This window comes from Pholcus phalangioides, unplaced genomic scaffold, assembly GCF_987345545.1.
Source record: "Pholcus phalangioides strain wild (caught in Gottingen) unplaced genomic scaffold, Ppha-v1.0 ptg000011l_1, whole genome shotgun sequence".
Taxonomy (NCBI): domain Eukaryota; kingdom Metazoa; phylum Arthropoda; class Arachnida; order Araneae; family Pholcidae; genus Pholcus; species Pholcus phalangioides.
The window spans coordinates 5,170,889-5,188,909 of NW_028301604.1; the positions used below are offsets into that span (position 1 = coordinate 5,170,889).

The window sequence follows — 18,021 nt, forward strand, 5'->3', positions numbered from 1 at the left end:
TTATCCTACAGCTCTGATCGTTAACACAGATACCAGTGCAGAGTCTGGAACACATTGGTTGGCTATATATCTTCATGACAATTTGACCGCGGAGTTTTTTGACTCATTCGGAAGACATCCTTCAAACTTTCAGAAAGGTAATATCACGAAATTCCTGAGAAGATATCAACGACTCACCTACAATGACGTGGCGCTGCAGTCAGCTGATACCCAAGTTTGTGGCTATTATGTTATTTATTACGTGTACTGTAAATGTATGGGTGAAAGTATGAATTCTATTGTATCTCGCTTCAATGTGAACAACGATTTACGTGTGTTTAACTTTGTAAGAAAATACTTTTCTTTTTAATAAAATTGATTTGCACAACTCATGTCTCATCATTTTTCACGATGGAACCGTTAACGTTACACCATCCATTCACTGCCGTCTGTGCAGGTGCAAGCGGTAGCGGGAAAACATATTTTTTAAAGGGTCTGCTCGAACATCGTGAAAGGCTTATCAAACCTTTACCGAAACGCGTGATATGGTTTTACGGAGAATCTCAGCCACTGCACGAGGAAATTAGAGATGTTGAATTCCGAGACGATTGTAATTTCGAGGGAGTCTCCAATGCCTTACTGATTTTCGATGATTTTATGTCAGAGTTATCGGGAGAAGAGAAAATGGTTAAGCTATTTACTAAGTATAGCCACCATCGAAATTTATCGGTTATCTTTGTAACTCAGAATTTCTTTCATAAGAAACTGCGGGAAATAACGCTAAACGCGCATTATATTTTCCTGTTTAAAAACCGGAGGGATTTGAACCAAATCACCCATTTGGGGAGACAGTTGTATCCTACGAAATTAAATTTTTTCGAAGAAAGTTACGCAGATGCAACGAAATCTCCGTATTCATATTTATCGATCGATCTTAGGCAAGAAACGGATGAAAAAATGCGTTTACGCACCAACGTGTTACCCACGCAAACGCAGTATGTCTATCAACCGAGACGTTAAAAGACTGGGTACGTCAGCGACACTATTTATTCAACGATATGTCCGCGAGGAAGCAACAAGTGCTGAGATTGTTAAGCGGATGTCCTCAAAGACAACGTAAAGAATTATTGAAGCGGTTACCAAATTCTGACATCAAAACCGTTTGTGAATGTGCATTGAATTTACTGCATGGTAATATCCCAATATCCACCCTCCAAAAAGCTAAACTTCAAAAGTATAAAGGTTTGCTCCGTACGTTAGCAAAGAGGAAAACACCTCTTTATAAAAAGAGAAAGATCCTCATACAAAAAGGTGGTTTCCTTCAAGTTCTTTTACCCGCTGCAATCGGTTTGATTTCAAGTCTGATAGGACATGGAATTCGCTAAAAAAGTTATGGTACTTGTTCCAGAAGATAGAATGAACCGCCATGTTATTAAAGAGCCGCAGCTTACGGAACTAGATACTGAAATGGCGAAGATACTGAACAGTGAATTACCGAACGAGGTTAAAATAAAGTTTTATCAACAGATTTTGAACAAGAGGAATACTGCCTTAGGAAACAATTCGCCACTCGACCGTTTCGATGAAGAAGAAGAAGAACCTAAAATGCGCGATCTCAGTAAACCGCCGTTGAAGAAAAGTGCATCATCTGATATATTGTTAAATTTACCGAAATCTCACCGTGAAATATCGGGAAAAATTATAAGTCACCTTAAAGATTACCCAAATGTTATCAAATGGTCACCGAGCGGTCAGCTTGTGTATAAAGGGGTGGAGATAGATAATACAAATATTTCCGAACTGTTATCCAGTGTCGTGAGCATTCAAAAAAAGAAACCTGTTCCGGGTGAGAAAGAGTTTCTTCAAGGTTTATACGAGATAAGTTTACCGCATTATTACATAAGAAATAAAAAATATATGAAAAGATGGCTTGAGTTGTAAAAAACGTACTGGAAATAAAGATTTTCTTCTCTGAATTGTGTCTCCTGTTGTTAAAAAAAAAACACACACACACACAATCGTTTAGAAACATGTACAATAAGCATTTATTTTTCTGTTGGTTACATCAACTTTCTTCTTCTCCGTGGGGATTAATCGCGTGGTGTCCATAAGCTAATGTTGAGACCCCATCATCTAATATATAGCGTTTGTCATCAAGGGGACAAAGACTTACTTTTCGTACCATGGTTGTGTGGAGTTGGTGCTTAGTGTTCGTGATTTTTACCATCGTATGTCTGTACCGCACTTGATCGAAAAGCGAAGACTTGTACAGCTCATGATGCAGTTGATTGCGGGAAACGGTTTTGCTGACTCCCTTGGCCGTTTTCTTGTTTTCCTTAGCCGTAACAATGCTGTACATTTTTGAACGAAGACCGACAAACGATAGAATGGGGTCACCGGGGCATTCGTCCTTCATCAACCCGAGCACTGCTTTGTTATGAGGGTTGTAAAGGGTGTGATTTGGAGGAAAATTTGAAGTGTCGAATTCGTCCATGTTGGATTTTATCACGCGGTGTAGATTTTGGGTTTCGATTGCATACGTTAGCGAATCTGTGTCGGTGAAGAGAAGTTGCGCTTTTTCTCCGAACTGTGATTTAACCCACCGATAGTGAAAATCATAAATTTTGATTTTACTCACGTCCAGAACTACGAAACCCACATACATAGGACGAACTAATTTCAGTTTTAACCTTTTCATTTTTATGGCAACCAATCCATTGCTAAAAATTCTGAAGGCTTCAAAGGCTGGGGATGCAATTAATTTTTTAGCTTTTTTCTCCTTATGCACAATTTTTACGTTAACATGCTTCCGCTGGTTTTCCATGGTTTTCCCGAATACTGCATTGTTCATCAGTTTGAAGAACGATTTTTCGAAATCGTTCGAAGCTGATTGACGGCGTTCGGTATTAAAGTCAATGTACGGTTTCAGCCACGGTTTTTGATTGAACTCTATAACCCTTTTTATATATTTTATTTTGAGACCGAGGGTGAGGTAGAGTTGGAGGTTGCGATAATGTACTACATAGTTTTCTTTGTCGTATAAATTGGGAACTAGCTTTGTGCATTCGGACGGTTTCCCCTCCGGGTTAATTTTCCCCCACACGCTCTTCATATGGTTTGAAAACAACTTTTCTGTTATCACCATGTTTTCAGGTGCTAGCGGATAATCGTTATGGTCATTGTGAAGTTCTTTGGGGTATTCTAGCCCGACTTCCAAGACATATCCTTTCGGAGAGTCCTCGGGAACGTTTGCGATGTCTATGTTAGATATTTCCTCTGTGCTCAACCATCGGAAACCTGAATATGGTAGGTATTGGGACATAGCGTAACCATAAAGGTTATTTGCATCCCAATACACTATTTCTTTGGTCGGTTGATTGGGTTCAAACTGTTCGCTGTATCGGCTGTTAGCCTCAGCGTAACGATGGGTGATCATAGAAACACCTCCTCTAATACCGGATTCAAAAAACAAATGCATGTCTATGTCTGTGAGAAGTTCCAAATTAATATCGGTCATCCTCAGACATGCCGAAAAAGCCAAACCAGGGCCTGTATACATATGCGCAGGGTCAATTTTGTAATAGCTCATGCTAAGGTTCCTGAAACGTTCGAACACGTCTGCTAGTAAAAGCACGTCTGATTTTACGTAAAGGTCATGATAATCACCGAGATGTTGAATGCCGAATTTTTCCCATACGAGTTGTGCATGAGTGTAATCATCCACACTTATATCGGTTCCAGTTAGACTGCTGAAGAAAGCTTCGCGGGGTGGTAATTCAGTCTCTGAAAATCGAGAGAACGAGTCGATGTACTCGTACGGGTACACCCCTTTCCTCACAAGTAGGTCAGCATCTTCGAAAATGCTGTCAGTCAATCGAAAATCTGAACGGGTAAGATTGCCAACCAACTTATCTAAAGAAGCCGGTAGGAATTGAAATGAGTCTAAGAAACGTAAATCCCCAATCGAGAAAGAAATGTATTTCTCCAAATTATTAGGGATGACTGAGATATCCTGATCTTTGAAGAGCCCTGCCGCCTGCATGACTAGATGACTGTCATACCCTCTCAAATTATGTATTATTACAGGTACATGGTTAGAATATTTCAGCTGTAAATTGCACGCGTTATGCAACGCTGCAACGAACTCACCCGATATGTGGTCATGGTGTCGAACTCTATCACCACCCAACGGTTTCTCACACGTCATACATACAACAGCATCCTGAAATTTTTTCTCGTCTTCTTGGGATATGTTAAGGGGCTTCACGGTGTTAAGAATGTTTTGAATGCTAGCGTTCTCCTTCACCAGCATGTGAAGGAATACCTGCACGCAATCTTCTCCTCTATACACCACTGGGGGTTTATAAAGTGTGGTGTCAGGGCCTACTATAATATAACTGAAACCACTTGGTACATGTTTTTCTGTGTGGGTAGTGGATGAGTGTGTTGGGTTCGGAGTACAGCAAGAAATTTTCTCTAAGATACACTCAAAGTCAGCGTAAATCGTGAAAGGAACACGTAGCTGATACTGGTGCTGAGTGAATCTAAGCCATTTTTCATCTTCATTAGGCATACATATTCGTTGTAGACCGTGAGGTTTGCAATACTCTTTATGTTCGACCAACAAATTTTCTCTAGAAAACCTATGTAGACAGTAAGGACAATAGAACCGAGCACCTTTATGCTTAGTTAGAGGGGATAACAACCTACTCATGTTTTTTATTAGACTGTAATGACTGGTATTTTCGTTACATATGTATAGCAAGTCAACGTGGTGAAGACGTTGGGTTGCCTCTGTCACCCTCATCGTGAAGATTTCATTATCCGCTAACCCATAGACATTGACAGAAATGTGTGGGTTCTGTTCTTCAAAGCGATTTATTTGGGTTATTTTGACTGGGAGCTCTATCCCACCCATGTTCAACTCATGCTCGAACTGTAGATATTTTGATACTCGTTGCGGATTCTCGTCTTGGGGGTGAAGGGCTGCTAATACACTCCAAATAAAACATTTATTATCCGTGTTTGAGATGTTTATAATCGCTTTTCTGTTCACGATTGATGGAGGTATGGGTAAGTAAGAAGCTGCTGCTAATGGGTTGTAGGCAGCTATATTCAGGTCTAATTTTAAAACCTTATCAAAGACCCACCCGCTGCCCATTCTTGTAAACTCGTCGAGCGAAGACAGAATTTTTTTTATAGCTGAATCTATCTTATCACCGAGTTCATCCTCAGAATGTATGAGTTCCACTCTCGAGCGGAAAAAAGGTTGTATAAATTCAATTTCATTGGATTCTGTTCTTCTTGAGAAGAGAACGTTCAGCACAATATAAAATTTAAGAGCCTTTTTCACACCTACTTCCCGGAGTATGATGTTTTGTATTTCGACTCGAACCTCGTTAAAGAAAAGAATGGGGTCATATGCGTTATCGGAAGTTGGTTCTATCACTATAACTGTGAAAGTGTTCAACGCATCTTCCTGTTGGTTTGGGGGAGCACCCGCCCCATGAAAGCATTGCCGCTCGTGATTTCGTCTGTTATCGCCTCGGGAAAAGCGTCTGCTGCATTTTCTACAAGTAAAAATTTTTTCTTTTGAGTGGATTCTTGTATGTCGACGTAAATCATGTAGCCTTTTAAACACCTTACCACAAGTCTTGCAAGAGTTCGGTTGCGCATCCTGAAAGCAGAAATGCAACAACGTCTGAGAAATAATAATAAAATTCTCGAATCCTTTCATATGTTTAAGTTTTTTCCTCAGTAATCTATAAATTTGATTACTTACCGTCTGTTTCGATGTGCCTGGCAAGCAACCATCTTGTTCATGAGAGTTCGATTGCGCATCCTGAAAGTAGAAATGCAACAACGTCTGAGAAATAATAATACAAACAGATAAAATACCTGACGAAGTGGGTACAAAAAATCTATTCATTTTATCTAAAATAATACACTATTCATATAAATAAAAATAGTTGTCTTATGGAAAAACAAAATACGTAAACATCAGGTACCCATAAGATTAAATGGCAACATCAAACACTATAATGAAAGAAACGGTCATGGTTGACGATATGGGAGAAAGACATTAATTTTATCGTTATGTGATTTTTATCTCAATCGATTCTTATGTCAGACATATCATTGACTATCCATACTGAAGTTGCCTTGTGCAGACATGGTTAATTATTATCTGTTTAATATGCATAAAAATGTGGAATTTTGATTTATGGTTTTTAAGTGGGAAAAAAATATTTCTGACCTGTTCTCAATTAATGTAACTCTTAAGTTGTTCACATCTCTCATATAGCACATCGATTTGAGTCACTGAGTATATAAGCGACTTTGAAGTAATATTCACAGGAAAACTCTTAGGGAAACATTGGAGTTCATTCTCCAAGATCAGATCTTGGTTTACCAGAAAATACCGGTCCTTTTTTATAAAACTTTTACTTCGTTTCTTAACCCATTAACGCCGGTTGGTATGGAAATTTGCCATTCGAAATTTTAATTTTTTCCTTTGTCAATAAATGGCTGAAGTGGTATCCTCATTATTTTTGTTATTCTCCGTTAATGGGTAAATACGAATTTTGAAAATATGTCTAATAGATTTGATTAAACGAGTAGAAAAATCTAACGCTAACAAACGTCAATCCGGAAAAGTTTTGCGCTTCATAAAATACTAGCTATAATACCCGACGTTGCCCGGGTTTTCTTCAATGAAGCTTTTTGGATCACTTGATATCTCCCTCTTTCTTTGAGGGACATGCAAACCGTGTCTAAGTTAACCAATATGATGACTCAGAAACGTAGAAATGTATATATATTTTTTTTCCTTTCTTAAAGAGAGCTAGGTATTTCGACCCTTCAAGTTATCCATCTGCCTATTTCAGCTTCCGCAAATGCTTGGTTAAAGCTGTGGAATTTCTTCGATGCACTTTATGGGTCCATAATTAATTTTAAAAACAACTTAAACTATATGAATTTATGCAGTTGAATATTAACGGAGACATTAATTTTCATGCTTGAGAAGATATAAATGAAAAGTTGAAAGCAATGTTATTGCATGAATATCCAACTCGAAAATAGTCCCAACTAATTACTTCGTATTTAATTTTTTTGGGCTTCGTATCTCTAAACGGACTCAATATTTCAAAACTTGAGAATTCAATACAATTTTTTAAATGAATTATGTGGTGAAAAACCCCACTAAATTTCTGCATTTCTATAGTAAAATCAGCAATTTTAACACTGATTTCAATGAGGATCACCATTTTCCAGGTCCTCAAAGCGATGATGATTATAACGTCTATTCGAAAAGCCTCATTACTGGGAGTATTGAAAATGTAGCAAACCATTATAAAGGCATAAACTATTATACATACACTGACAGAAGTGACAAACCATTAATAAAGGCATATCTGAAACGTATTGTTAGGGAACCACGGTAACCAAAGCAAACGTTCTGAAAGTAATTGTTGAGACCCAAAACCCATTTGTTGCCAGACAGTTTTTCACCCATTTACCCAGGTCTGACAAAAGTAGCCTATTGTTTAAGTCGGGTCCCATTTGGTACATATGCAAAATTTGACGACGATCGATCTAAAATTGTAGATTTCCATAGAGAATATATACACACACAAAATCAATTTATATATAATGATATCCCCCCAAATACTTCAGATCTCATGTGACCAAAGTATGATTATTTTGAATCAAACTAGCCCCCTCCCCATTATAAAACCCTTTTTTCGGTGTTGATAAATATTTATTGTTCAATAAAATATAAGAGAATTTATACTCAGTTGGATACATAATATAGTAACCGTCAATGCTTTGCAATGTTCTAGAAACTTGGGAATTCATTGTCTATTAAAATATTTTGATTCAAATGCACAATGACAGAATTTCATAAATTCTACGAAAATTTTTTTTTTCTTCCTATTATTTGAACTCTGATTTGTGAAAGTTAAAATGTTACTGGGCTGGATCTAATGTTTAGAGTTCAACCAGTCTTCCATATGGGTAACGTGTAATCCAGTATTAGAGAAAAATCCCTGTATTTGAACCGGAAAATTTAAACATTTCAAAATCAAGTCTTTCTTCAAACCCAAACATAACATATACTAATAAGTAATACTAATTAGAATTAATTGTAAAATAAATTTGAAGTAATAATATCAAAAGTACTTACAGTAACTTTCTGCTTTTTCGGAGAAGACGGTGTATCGAAGAAGTCTGGTTGCACTTCGCTAAAATGTTCTTCGATTTCGTAGAAGTCGCACAACGCGTTCAGTTCGTCAAGAGGTATGCCAAAGTCCAGAAAATCTTCGTTAAGATCCGACATCTTTCAAGTGAGGAGAGTTCATCAAGCGGATGGGGTTTTTATTCACCTAAGGGGGGGGGGAAGAAGAAAGTTGATGGGGCTATTTCCCTCATAGCATCCAACAGGGTAGGGGATCTTTACGTGAATAGAGGTCCTTCACGCGTAAAATAAAGTTTTCAAAATCTAACTTGTTTAAAAAGTTCGGATGAACATTCAAATCCCTAGCAATACTCTTCATGTTAATTTTAGCGAACGCCCGGTTGAAATATCGCACGAGTCGTATGTCAAAAGATTGGCTTAAACAATCATGAGAACTCTGACCCGGGGCATCAAGATCACATCCATCACACTGGAAAATGTCGTTGATACATTCCTCGAGCATGTCACTGAGTTTTTCAGCATATGCAATTTCAGGATCCGCGGTCTCTGAAAATGATACGTTTTTCTTCATGCAATCCTGCATGAAGTCGATGCACTTCACACGTCTTAAATACGACGAGCACTTCGCTGCCGGATCAGCTAACTTCATGAAACAATCGCGGTAGATTGTTATATAGTTCTTAGCCGTATTGAATGTACCGTCTTCTTTTTTGTAAATCGGTTGAAGCAACACCTTTTCTCCGTCTGACTTCACCAACAGATCTTCGCATACCACAAAAAAGAATACTTTTCGGGGTTCATTCGACATCATCTCCCGTAAGGTCTCAAATACGTAGGGCGTCATCGATATCCCTTTCTTTGTAGGGATAAGGGATCCGTCTCCACCAGATTCAAACATTCGTAAGTGAACTTTTAAAGTATTTTTGAAGATGACTACCGATAGGTGTACGCCATCACATACGGGAAACATGCTCACTTCGCTGGGTGCTATTTTCGGACGTTTCATCGAGTTGGTCTCATCTTCCTTCTGAACACGTTTTACGGCGTTCATAGTATCCTTGCTGGATGTTGTTTCCATGGCAGATAACTGAAAATATAATGAAAAATATTTTATCGTCTATCTATAATTATTTAAAACGAAAATAAAATAGAATATAAGAAATATTAAATTTTTACTTACACGAGAGTTCGTGAAGACGTGGAACTACTTCAGGAGCAGCAGATGAAGCAACTGAAAATGAGGGTAGCACCTGTATAAATAGGTAGTTGGCGTTATCCGCTTGCGGAAGAAAATGCAGTGATTTAATATGAGAATGCTAGTGCGTTAGCAGGTGTTCGGACCGAAAGTAAAAGTGGCTTTTTGTCAGCGGTGAAAGTTTTCTTGGAAAAAAAGTATATGCTATATTCCCACAGGTTAACAGGTGTTCTATATCCAAAGGAAAGGCCAGCAAAAGTAGGTCGAGCAAGGTGCATCTTCTGAGAACGCCCCCCTTGAAAAAAAAGTATATCCCATATTCCCACAGGTTAACAGGTGTTCAATATCGAAAGTAAAAGTAGGTCGAGCAAGGTGCACCTTCTTGAGAACGTCCCCCGGGTGAACAGGTGCATAACGATCTTCTCCGAAAGTGAAAGTAGGGGACAGGTGCGATTTTCTTGAGAACATCATATTGGGTATTCTTTTATAACGGATCAATTATAATTTTCGTATGAAAAAAAGTCCTGTAGAATATATTCCCGAAGTTCAAGGACCCTATGAATAATCCCCCCCAAGAAGCACCTGACGCGCATGCGTACATCGAACGCCTTTTGCGCCTTTTTCCGGTCCTAGCCTTGACTGTACTAAGTCCTTTGTTCCAGTAACCCCCTTTTCCCACTACTTAAGAGATAGGCTCGCATTTGCACCCAGATTTTGGAAAAGCACAGATCACCAACTTCAGCCGACTACGGCACCCTCATGCTGACAGTCAACACAACTACTCCAAAAAAGTGTCTCAAAATCAAGTGCGACCTTGGTGGAAATCTTGGAGCAATCTCCTATAGTCTATGCAGCATTTTCGTAACGATGCATGTGGGATTTTCAAGTATTAGCCATTAATTTTGAATACCTTTAGCCCAGACATCCTGCATAATATGGCTTATGCCGTACTCATAATAATGCAGTTTCGATGAACTTGTTTTATTATTTCCATTCAGCGTTATTAAATCGTAAGTTACATTGAAATTTTGAAATACTGTATATTCCATCTTGTGCATTAATCACACGAACTGTTCAATTAAACATCATTTCTCATAAAAATCAGTAATGTATGATTCTCGTGTATGTAGTTTATCGATCTTATCTGGTTGATTTGTTTGACTCAACACTTTGAATAACAAAATACCCTAGTAAATTCAATACATCGGTTGTTAATGTACATAACAATTACGTTAAGGTTTGTTGAGCTCATCTCGTAAGTGTTAGGGTATTGAGTGAAAAAAAAAGGGCAAGAGGAGGCTTTATTGGCCACGATTGCTTTAGACGTTGATCACTGAATGTTTGAGATCACACATACGATCTACCAACTGAGTTAATCAGAGATATTGGCTAAAGCGCTTCCGTATCCGATGGACGGAGTGACATGAGAGTAATCAGAAAGAAAAAAATAAATAAATCAAGGATCGTCTACTCTCCGCCTGAACTCAACGACTAGATGGTGATTCCCACGAAATAGGATGCTGGAACCATTGCTTATTGCCACAAACAAAAGTAAAAGTCACTCCATAGTAGACATCAGTGAAAGCAGTGATTTTTTATGTCTAGCTTTTTGATGCGACGCCATAAAATTGACTGAGTAATTTCGCATAAAAAATGGACTTTGCTGCCACCATTATGTTTCCTGAAAATTCTTCTACTTGAATTGAAGTTTCGCAGTAAATTTTCCTACTGATCCTCTAATTGAAAAGCATTCAAATATTCAGAAGAAGAACTTTTTTCAAGAGTTATCAAATCAGGTTTATTAGTGCAAATGAGGTTCTCTGTATGCTATTATTTGACAATGTGAATGTTTTAATAAAAATATATCATACAACACACTTTATGCAGAGCGATTCCATAGTTCCGCTTGCTGCATTTTATTGGCAAACCGTTGATCCTTGAGGCAATTAGAAAAAGTATCCAAATAACGTGAAGAAGGTCTCAGATACGTCATTCATATTTCAAGGGGTTGTATAGTTATTATAAAAACGAACTTTTTATACGGACACCCTGTCCTTGAAAACCCAATTAAAAAGTTGTTGCCCTGTACTTCTTAAGGTCAACAAAAAAATTCCACGCTCCAAAATGTAATATTCAATGAGATATTTGAATTGAAATATCGGAAAAAATTGAAAAAAACCGCATAAATGAGGAAAAACATATCCCGTTAGTTTTTATGCTGTTTTTCCCGATTTTTCTCCGATTTGTTAAAATAGTGAATAATACACTTGAAGTGGAATTTTTTTTCCTCAGAAGAGACAGGGAAACAACTTTTTAATTGAATTTTTACGGACAGAGTATCCGTATAAAAATAGTATTTTTTTATTCTGATAACTGTATCACCCCTTAAAATATAGATTATGTATCTGAGTTTTACACGTCATTTGGATACTTTTTCTAATTGGAAGTATGCCTCTGAGATCAACGGTTCACCAGTAAAATGCGCCAAGGGGAGTTATGGAATCACCCCTGCGTATATCATTTACATAGTTTAGAATGGTATAAAAATGTAATTGATTGGTTTTTTCTGCCAACTAATTTTATTTTATCATCGTTGTTCACAGCAATATTTCGCTCAAAATTCAAGGGCTAACAATCATTCTTCCTTGGATTGTAAGAAGTAGAAGACGCGCGTATATGCACTTTTGTGCCATTCTGACGATCATTATAGAAACCTCATGAGTAGCTCACAGGTGAAAATCTAACATTTAGGAGTTACTTAGATGCATCAATGCCGAAACGAACTCAGAATATGAAATGTCTTTACAAGAGAAATTTCAGAAAATGATGTTGCTTGAGGTCAACACTGTCGAATGAAGGGTTAAGTGAAGTTAAATCCGATAGAGCTAATGTTAAAGACAAAAATATTATGTTATTCTTTTCAGACCTGTACATTCATTTTTTGGAATTTTCAAAATGCTTTTGTGCAATTTTGATACTCAAAAAAGCATTAAAAACATAAAGGTCAGCAAATCTTTCTTTTTTCAAATTTTCATAATTTTTTAATTTTTTTTGTGAAGAACTAATTCACTTCGTTCATTTTTTTTCAACCAAACTGATGCAGGGTATATTCATCTTCACATACAATTTTTCCCAGAATTTTATTGCTGAATTTTATGTAATAAATCACGCTTTTCCCGGAGGCACTATTCTGGAAGCCATTTTGAAAACCCCTGAAAGTTCAACTTTCTGCCCTCTAATGAAAGCCCCCCAAAGTTCATATTCACCATATTTCCAACTCAAAACGTAGACACTCCTTTAAGTCAGGGCTTAACTCCCTCAGGTCGAAAGAAAAAATTCTACTGAGAGAAAAAGCAACCCACACATTTTTCTGGCATCAGAATCTGAATGGGTTATATGGAGTTTGAAAATTATGAAGCTCTAGCTATAACGTCAAGAAAATCTTCAAAAAAAAAATGCAGCTTTTCTTCCTTCAAGAATTTAACTAAAAGGATGGATTGATATCACTTATCATCGCACGTGCTCCTCGTAAACATTAGTCTGAGTTAGAATTACATTCTAGTATGGGATGAACACAGAAAAGTCACATTTTTCAACCCTACTTCTTATTTTTAGGCTTTCCAACTATACACATGGGATACGCGACGATTTTATTGGACTTTCGTTTCTCCCAGTGACTAAGAGATCTTGGTCATTGCTAGGGTTTATTTGACCGTAACTTGCAATTCAAAGTCCTTTTCTTAACAGCTGTAAAATCATACTGAGAGAGGGAGAAAAAAAACTTTCCGGGGTTGGCCGAAAGATATGGTCCACAACGATGGCACAGGTGGTCCGCAAACAGACTTGGTAATTCAATTCTAACTGAATGAAAAATTATTTAATTGTTTAAATTGATATTAACGATATCCATGTGAGTTAATATAAAAATTGTATATTTATACTTAGGTTCACCATACGTCATGAAGGAAAATACGGGAAATTGCGTTCCTGTATACGTGATATCACTAACTCTCTCTCTCTGTAACCAAAAAAAATTCAGTTTACGACAAATGCTCTAATTACTGCTAAAATGGGTAAACGATGGGGCAATAAAAGGCTGCTATAAATTTCAGCAAACAATTATTAAAATTAAAATAAGTATTAAAACAAAAATATACTTGACGAAAAAAGCATTCAAACCACCTGATGACCATATTTCATTGAAAAAATTGGGGGGGGGGACTGGAATTTTTTTAAATTAGGTAAAATATGGGACATCACCAATTGTCATCAAAAAAAAGTTGTCATAAATCTTCAAAAAATCCCTGAATATTTTTATTAATAGCTATAATTACCAAAGTAAGTATGAAAACGCTGCTTATTCATGATTTTAGTAAACATTACAAATTCAAATAAGCATCATTGAGAAAACGGGAAAAATGTATAAAAACATTCGGAATAATCAAAAATACAAGAATGTCCCGTAATACGGGATACAAGAGATCCATCGAATTTTTTCATCTATTTTACTGGTCCTTGGGTTAACAGAGGTTGAGAAATACTGTAATAGAGCAAAATCCTGAAATTTACTTATAACGGCAAATTCCTCCGTTATTGTTAGCTCCCATTATAATGGACTGCCACAGTATTTTGCTCATCATTTTTTATGCAGAAATGTCATACATCACGCCCTCAAACAGAAAATATGGATAAAGTTTCAATATAAAAGTCTATATTTAGCTGAGTTTTGATTTCTTAGTATATATTGACAATCTTCATCCTTAAACGTATACTCAAGGGAAGATATGTCTGGCTGATGGAATATGAGACAGAAAATTTAATTCGTATCTTATCGGAAACCGTTACACGCTACGTTAAACCTGCAGTTACCTTGAAAGCTTCGAACACTTTCGGCAATGTATATTTTCTATACCAAGATTCTTTTCTTTACATTACTTTACGACATCGACTATTTTCTTCAGTCGACAAACTTTCTTCTTCGTGTGTGATCCGTGAACTTTACTTATTGTTAGAGAAGAAAACCTTCTCATTACTTTTCTAGAAACAAAATCCTGGAAACATAATGCTTCCGTCATTATGGTACTCTTTTTTTCTGCCCAAGCTATTCTTTTTTATCTTTTATTGAAAAGATTCGCCTTCAGAGGTGGAGGAGTGAGCCCAAAGTAGAGAACAAAAATAATAATAATTCGCTTACTTTTTATCAAAAAATGTCAAAAGAATGCTCGTTCTTTACGAAATTGACATAAAACAAGAAGACATTGTTAGAAAATATGATCCTTTTTGAGAGTCGTTAAAAAAGCCAGAGGCTTTCAACAAGTAATTTTGTTCACTCTTTGTTTATCGGGTACTGTTTTCTTTTTTGGTTCAAAAGACGTGAATGAAAATTTCAAAAAAGGCAATTTAAATGAAATTTTTTTTCACACCTTAGTTTTTCTTTAATGGAATTGTTCTTTTTTCCGGTTTCTTGACCGTCAAGTTCAATAATTATGTGCGCTATAAAAAAATACATAAGTTATATGGCACATTACGAGAACTATTGGAAGATATGGCAACTATATTGATGACGTATGATAAGATAAACAACACAGTCTGTTAAGCGCGCTGTTTTAAGTCACATTGAACATCCACTCGACATACACATTTTATTGACGGTCTGTATTATGTAGCGCTTGACATTTGAATCAACTTTTTGATGAGTTTTCATTCGATTAAAGTGGTGTGAAGAACAGTCAAAAATCAGTTGTAGATCTGAAATTAAATAAATAAGGATATGAGTCACTTTACTGTTTCGATTCAAATACCTTTAATTGAAGAGTCAGAAGTGAAACAATAGCGGTGATATCCTGTCCTTGGGCATCTGATTCAAATGATGTGTTCTCCAATGCTTCTCGCAAACACATTTGATCGATATTTTTCGTCTTGTGAGAACCTCTCTCTATGCAATAGAATGGCTCATACCCAGGATATGTCCAACATATTAACTGAACTGCACTGAAAATAGCTTCATCTTGTAAGAATTCGTTCTAGCAGGAACATAGATTCATCTAGGAGTTGAAAGCTCCAGAAGTCGTGATGTGGGAGGAACTTTTTGTTCATCCCACATCACGTGCATTAGAAGCGACAGATCTGTCGTAAAACTGCTAGCGCACAGTAGACTTTTGACGATTCGGCAATCCTCTGTTTAGGAGTTGTGTACTGTAAAACCTTTGAGAAATGCATTTTCATAACAATACCATACATCAGATGCATATCGACTAGGTTTCTTGTAGTGATTTATGCCGTTGAAAATCCAAGCGAGGATAACGGCCTTTCGACATCGAAACAATGCTATCAGCTTACCTAAACAGTGCTTACTCTCTATCAACTAAGTGTGGGGTTTTAGAACTCACATTCTTTGACGAAATGTTACTTTAGGTTCATTCTACCAACCCTATAAAATTTTAATACTTATTTTCAAACAACCCGAACACACACACACAAATACGTTATACAGTATATAATACAAAACATATACTTTTCTGTATTATTTCCTACTCCATCGTGGCATTTTACCAGAAACAATGCCATTCCGCTTTTCGTCTATAATGGAAAGTAAATAAAAGTCTATTATTTCTACACATTGGCTCGTGTGGAGTTTCAGAACATAAAAAAAATTTATGATAAAGGACACGAAACGAAAGATCCTCTTGTGTGATACGTAGAGGTGATGAGACGAAAATAGAACCCTACACGCAAGGACTATAACAAAATGAAGAGGCTTTAGTGAATTATAAGGAAGACTCTCGAAGATAGTCACATTTCTTAATGGAGAGTGATCCGCTAAAGCCTAATAAATTGAGCTTGTTTTGTTCTATAAAAGATGTTTGTCATGCTGTATCAAACACGAAATACGCGGCTAGCATCAAAGTCAATAATAAAAAGTCTATTTCTAATTTCTATACTAATAACATATTCTCAACATATACAGTATATATATATATATATATATCTGATAGCATTGAAATCGCAATATTTTAACCAAAAGTTTGCAACAATAGAGCACATATCCATAGAACAATATCTATTGGATTAAACAGCATTGAAAGATATAATTTCAAATAATCAAATGATCACCATTTTACCATCAATTTCTAATATATATTGAAAATGACGAAAAATGAAAAAAATGCAAAATAAGTGGAACAAAGGAGGTCGTTCTCAAGGGAAAACCCCACATTTTGTTCCAAACAGCAAAAATGTTTCTAATGATGGTATAGTCATAAATTTACCATCAGTTCCCCCGACATTTTTGCGAAAAACAAGCTTTGGAAGTCAAAAAGCAAATATGAGAAAATACAAAAAATGAAAAAATTTTCATTTTTCATTTTTAAATTTTTATTTTCTATTTTTTAACTTTCAAACACACTTTTGTAGAGGTGTCCATTTAATATTGTGCTACTAATGTATATATATTTCGTGTTTTCTAGTTTTTTCTATTTTTTGTATTTCTCATATTTGCTTTTTGACTTCTAGAGTTTGTTTTTTGTAAAAATGTCGGGGGAACTGATGGTAAATTTATGCCTATTCTTGGCCTACCATCATTAGAAACATTTTTGCTGTTTGGAACAATGTGGGGGGGGGGGAGGGCTCCCTCTTGAGAACGACCTCGTGATTGTTCCATTTATTTTGTATTTTTTCATCTTTTCAATTTTCTTCTAATTTTATAATTTCTAGTTATGAGTATACAGCTGCCTTTGGCGCTATACTATGGCTTTTGAAATATTTTAATTTTGAATTCTGAATACATTTGGTTTCTAATTCAGTATCTATTTTTAGAATGTATGTTATATATATGCATATATTAGGAGTTGATGGTAAAATGGTGATCATTTGAAATTCTATGTTTCAATGCTTTCTAATCCAATAGATATTGCTCTATGGATATGCTTATTGTTGCAAACATTTGATTAAAACAATACGATTTCAATGCTATCAGATCTATCCAGTTGTTTTATCAATTTATTATCCAAGTTGTTTATGTTATTTTATGTTTGTAGTTCATTTGACGAAATATTGAATTTTTAGAAAGCAGTGTGATTATAAAACAAAAAAATGAGAAACATATTATATATATAAAAATGACATCAACGGAAAAGTTTTTCTAGATCTTCCTGCTGAGTAAACACACATAGTAACGTGTTATGCTGAGTGAAGACGTTCATCTATAGGTACTACAGTCGAATCTCGTTTTAACAAATACTGTTATAGCGAAAATCTCGTTTTAACGAACACTTTTCTAATCCCCCAAATAAGTTTACATAGGAACAATGCTATGTAATCTGGAATTTCTTTATAACGAAATTTCGTTTTAACGAAGGGATTCATCCGATCTCTTGGCGTTCGTTATAACGGGATTCGACTGTAATATCCAGAAAATCTCTTTCTTTGATATGTTTTAGGCCGGGAAAACGGCTTTCTCTATAATAAAATTAGTGTTTAAAACTTTTGTTTCCTCAAAATTAGGTTATTCATTATAAAATCTGAAACTAAAAATATGTAGATATAGCTTCTCATTTATTCCTATAATTTCCGTTTGAATATGATATCGAATAGATTGCTGCGAGTCATTAATTAATGATATCTTGAAGGTTTAAATTGCAGCGACTGA

At 36.0% G+C, this 18,021-nt stretch overlaps 2 protein-coding genes across 2 annotated transcripts in view; one reads left to right on the forward strand and one right to left on the reverse strand.

Annotated features, from left to right (window-relative positions):
- Positions 1–18,021, forward strand: part of LOC149079972 (small conductance calcium-activated potassium channel protein 1-like) — a 185,696-nt gene that overhangs the window by 103,159 nt on the left and 64,516 nt on the right. The gene's annotated exons all lie outside the window — the stretch shown is intronic.
- On the reverse strand, positions 2,045–10,064 carry LOC149079973 (uncharacterized). The gene is made up of 3 exons (XM_089239922.1): positions 8,168–10,064; positions 5,762–5,821; positions 2,045–5,656 (listed from the first exon to the last, which is right to left on the reverse strand). The coding sequence occupies exons 1-3, from the start codon at positions 8,318–8,320 to the stop codon at positions 2,045–2,047; spliced, it is 3,825 nt and encodes a 1,274-aa protein (XP_089096048.1). The 5' UTR covers positions 8,321–10,064.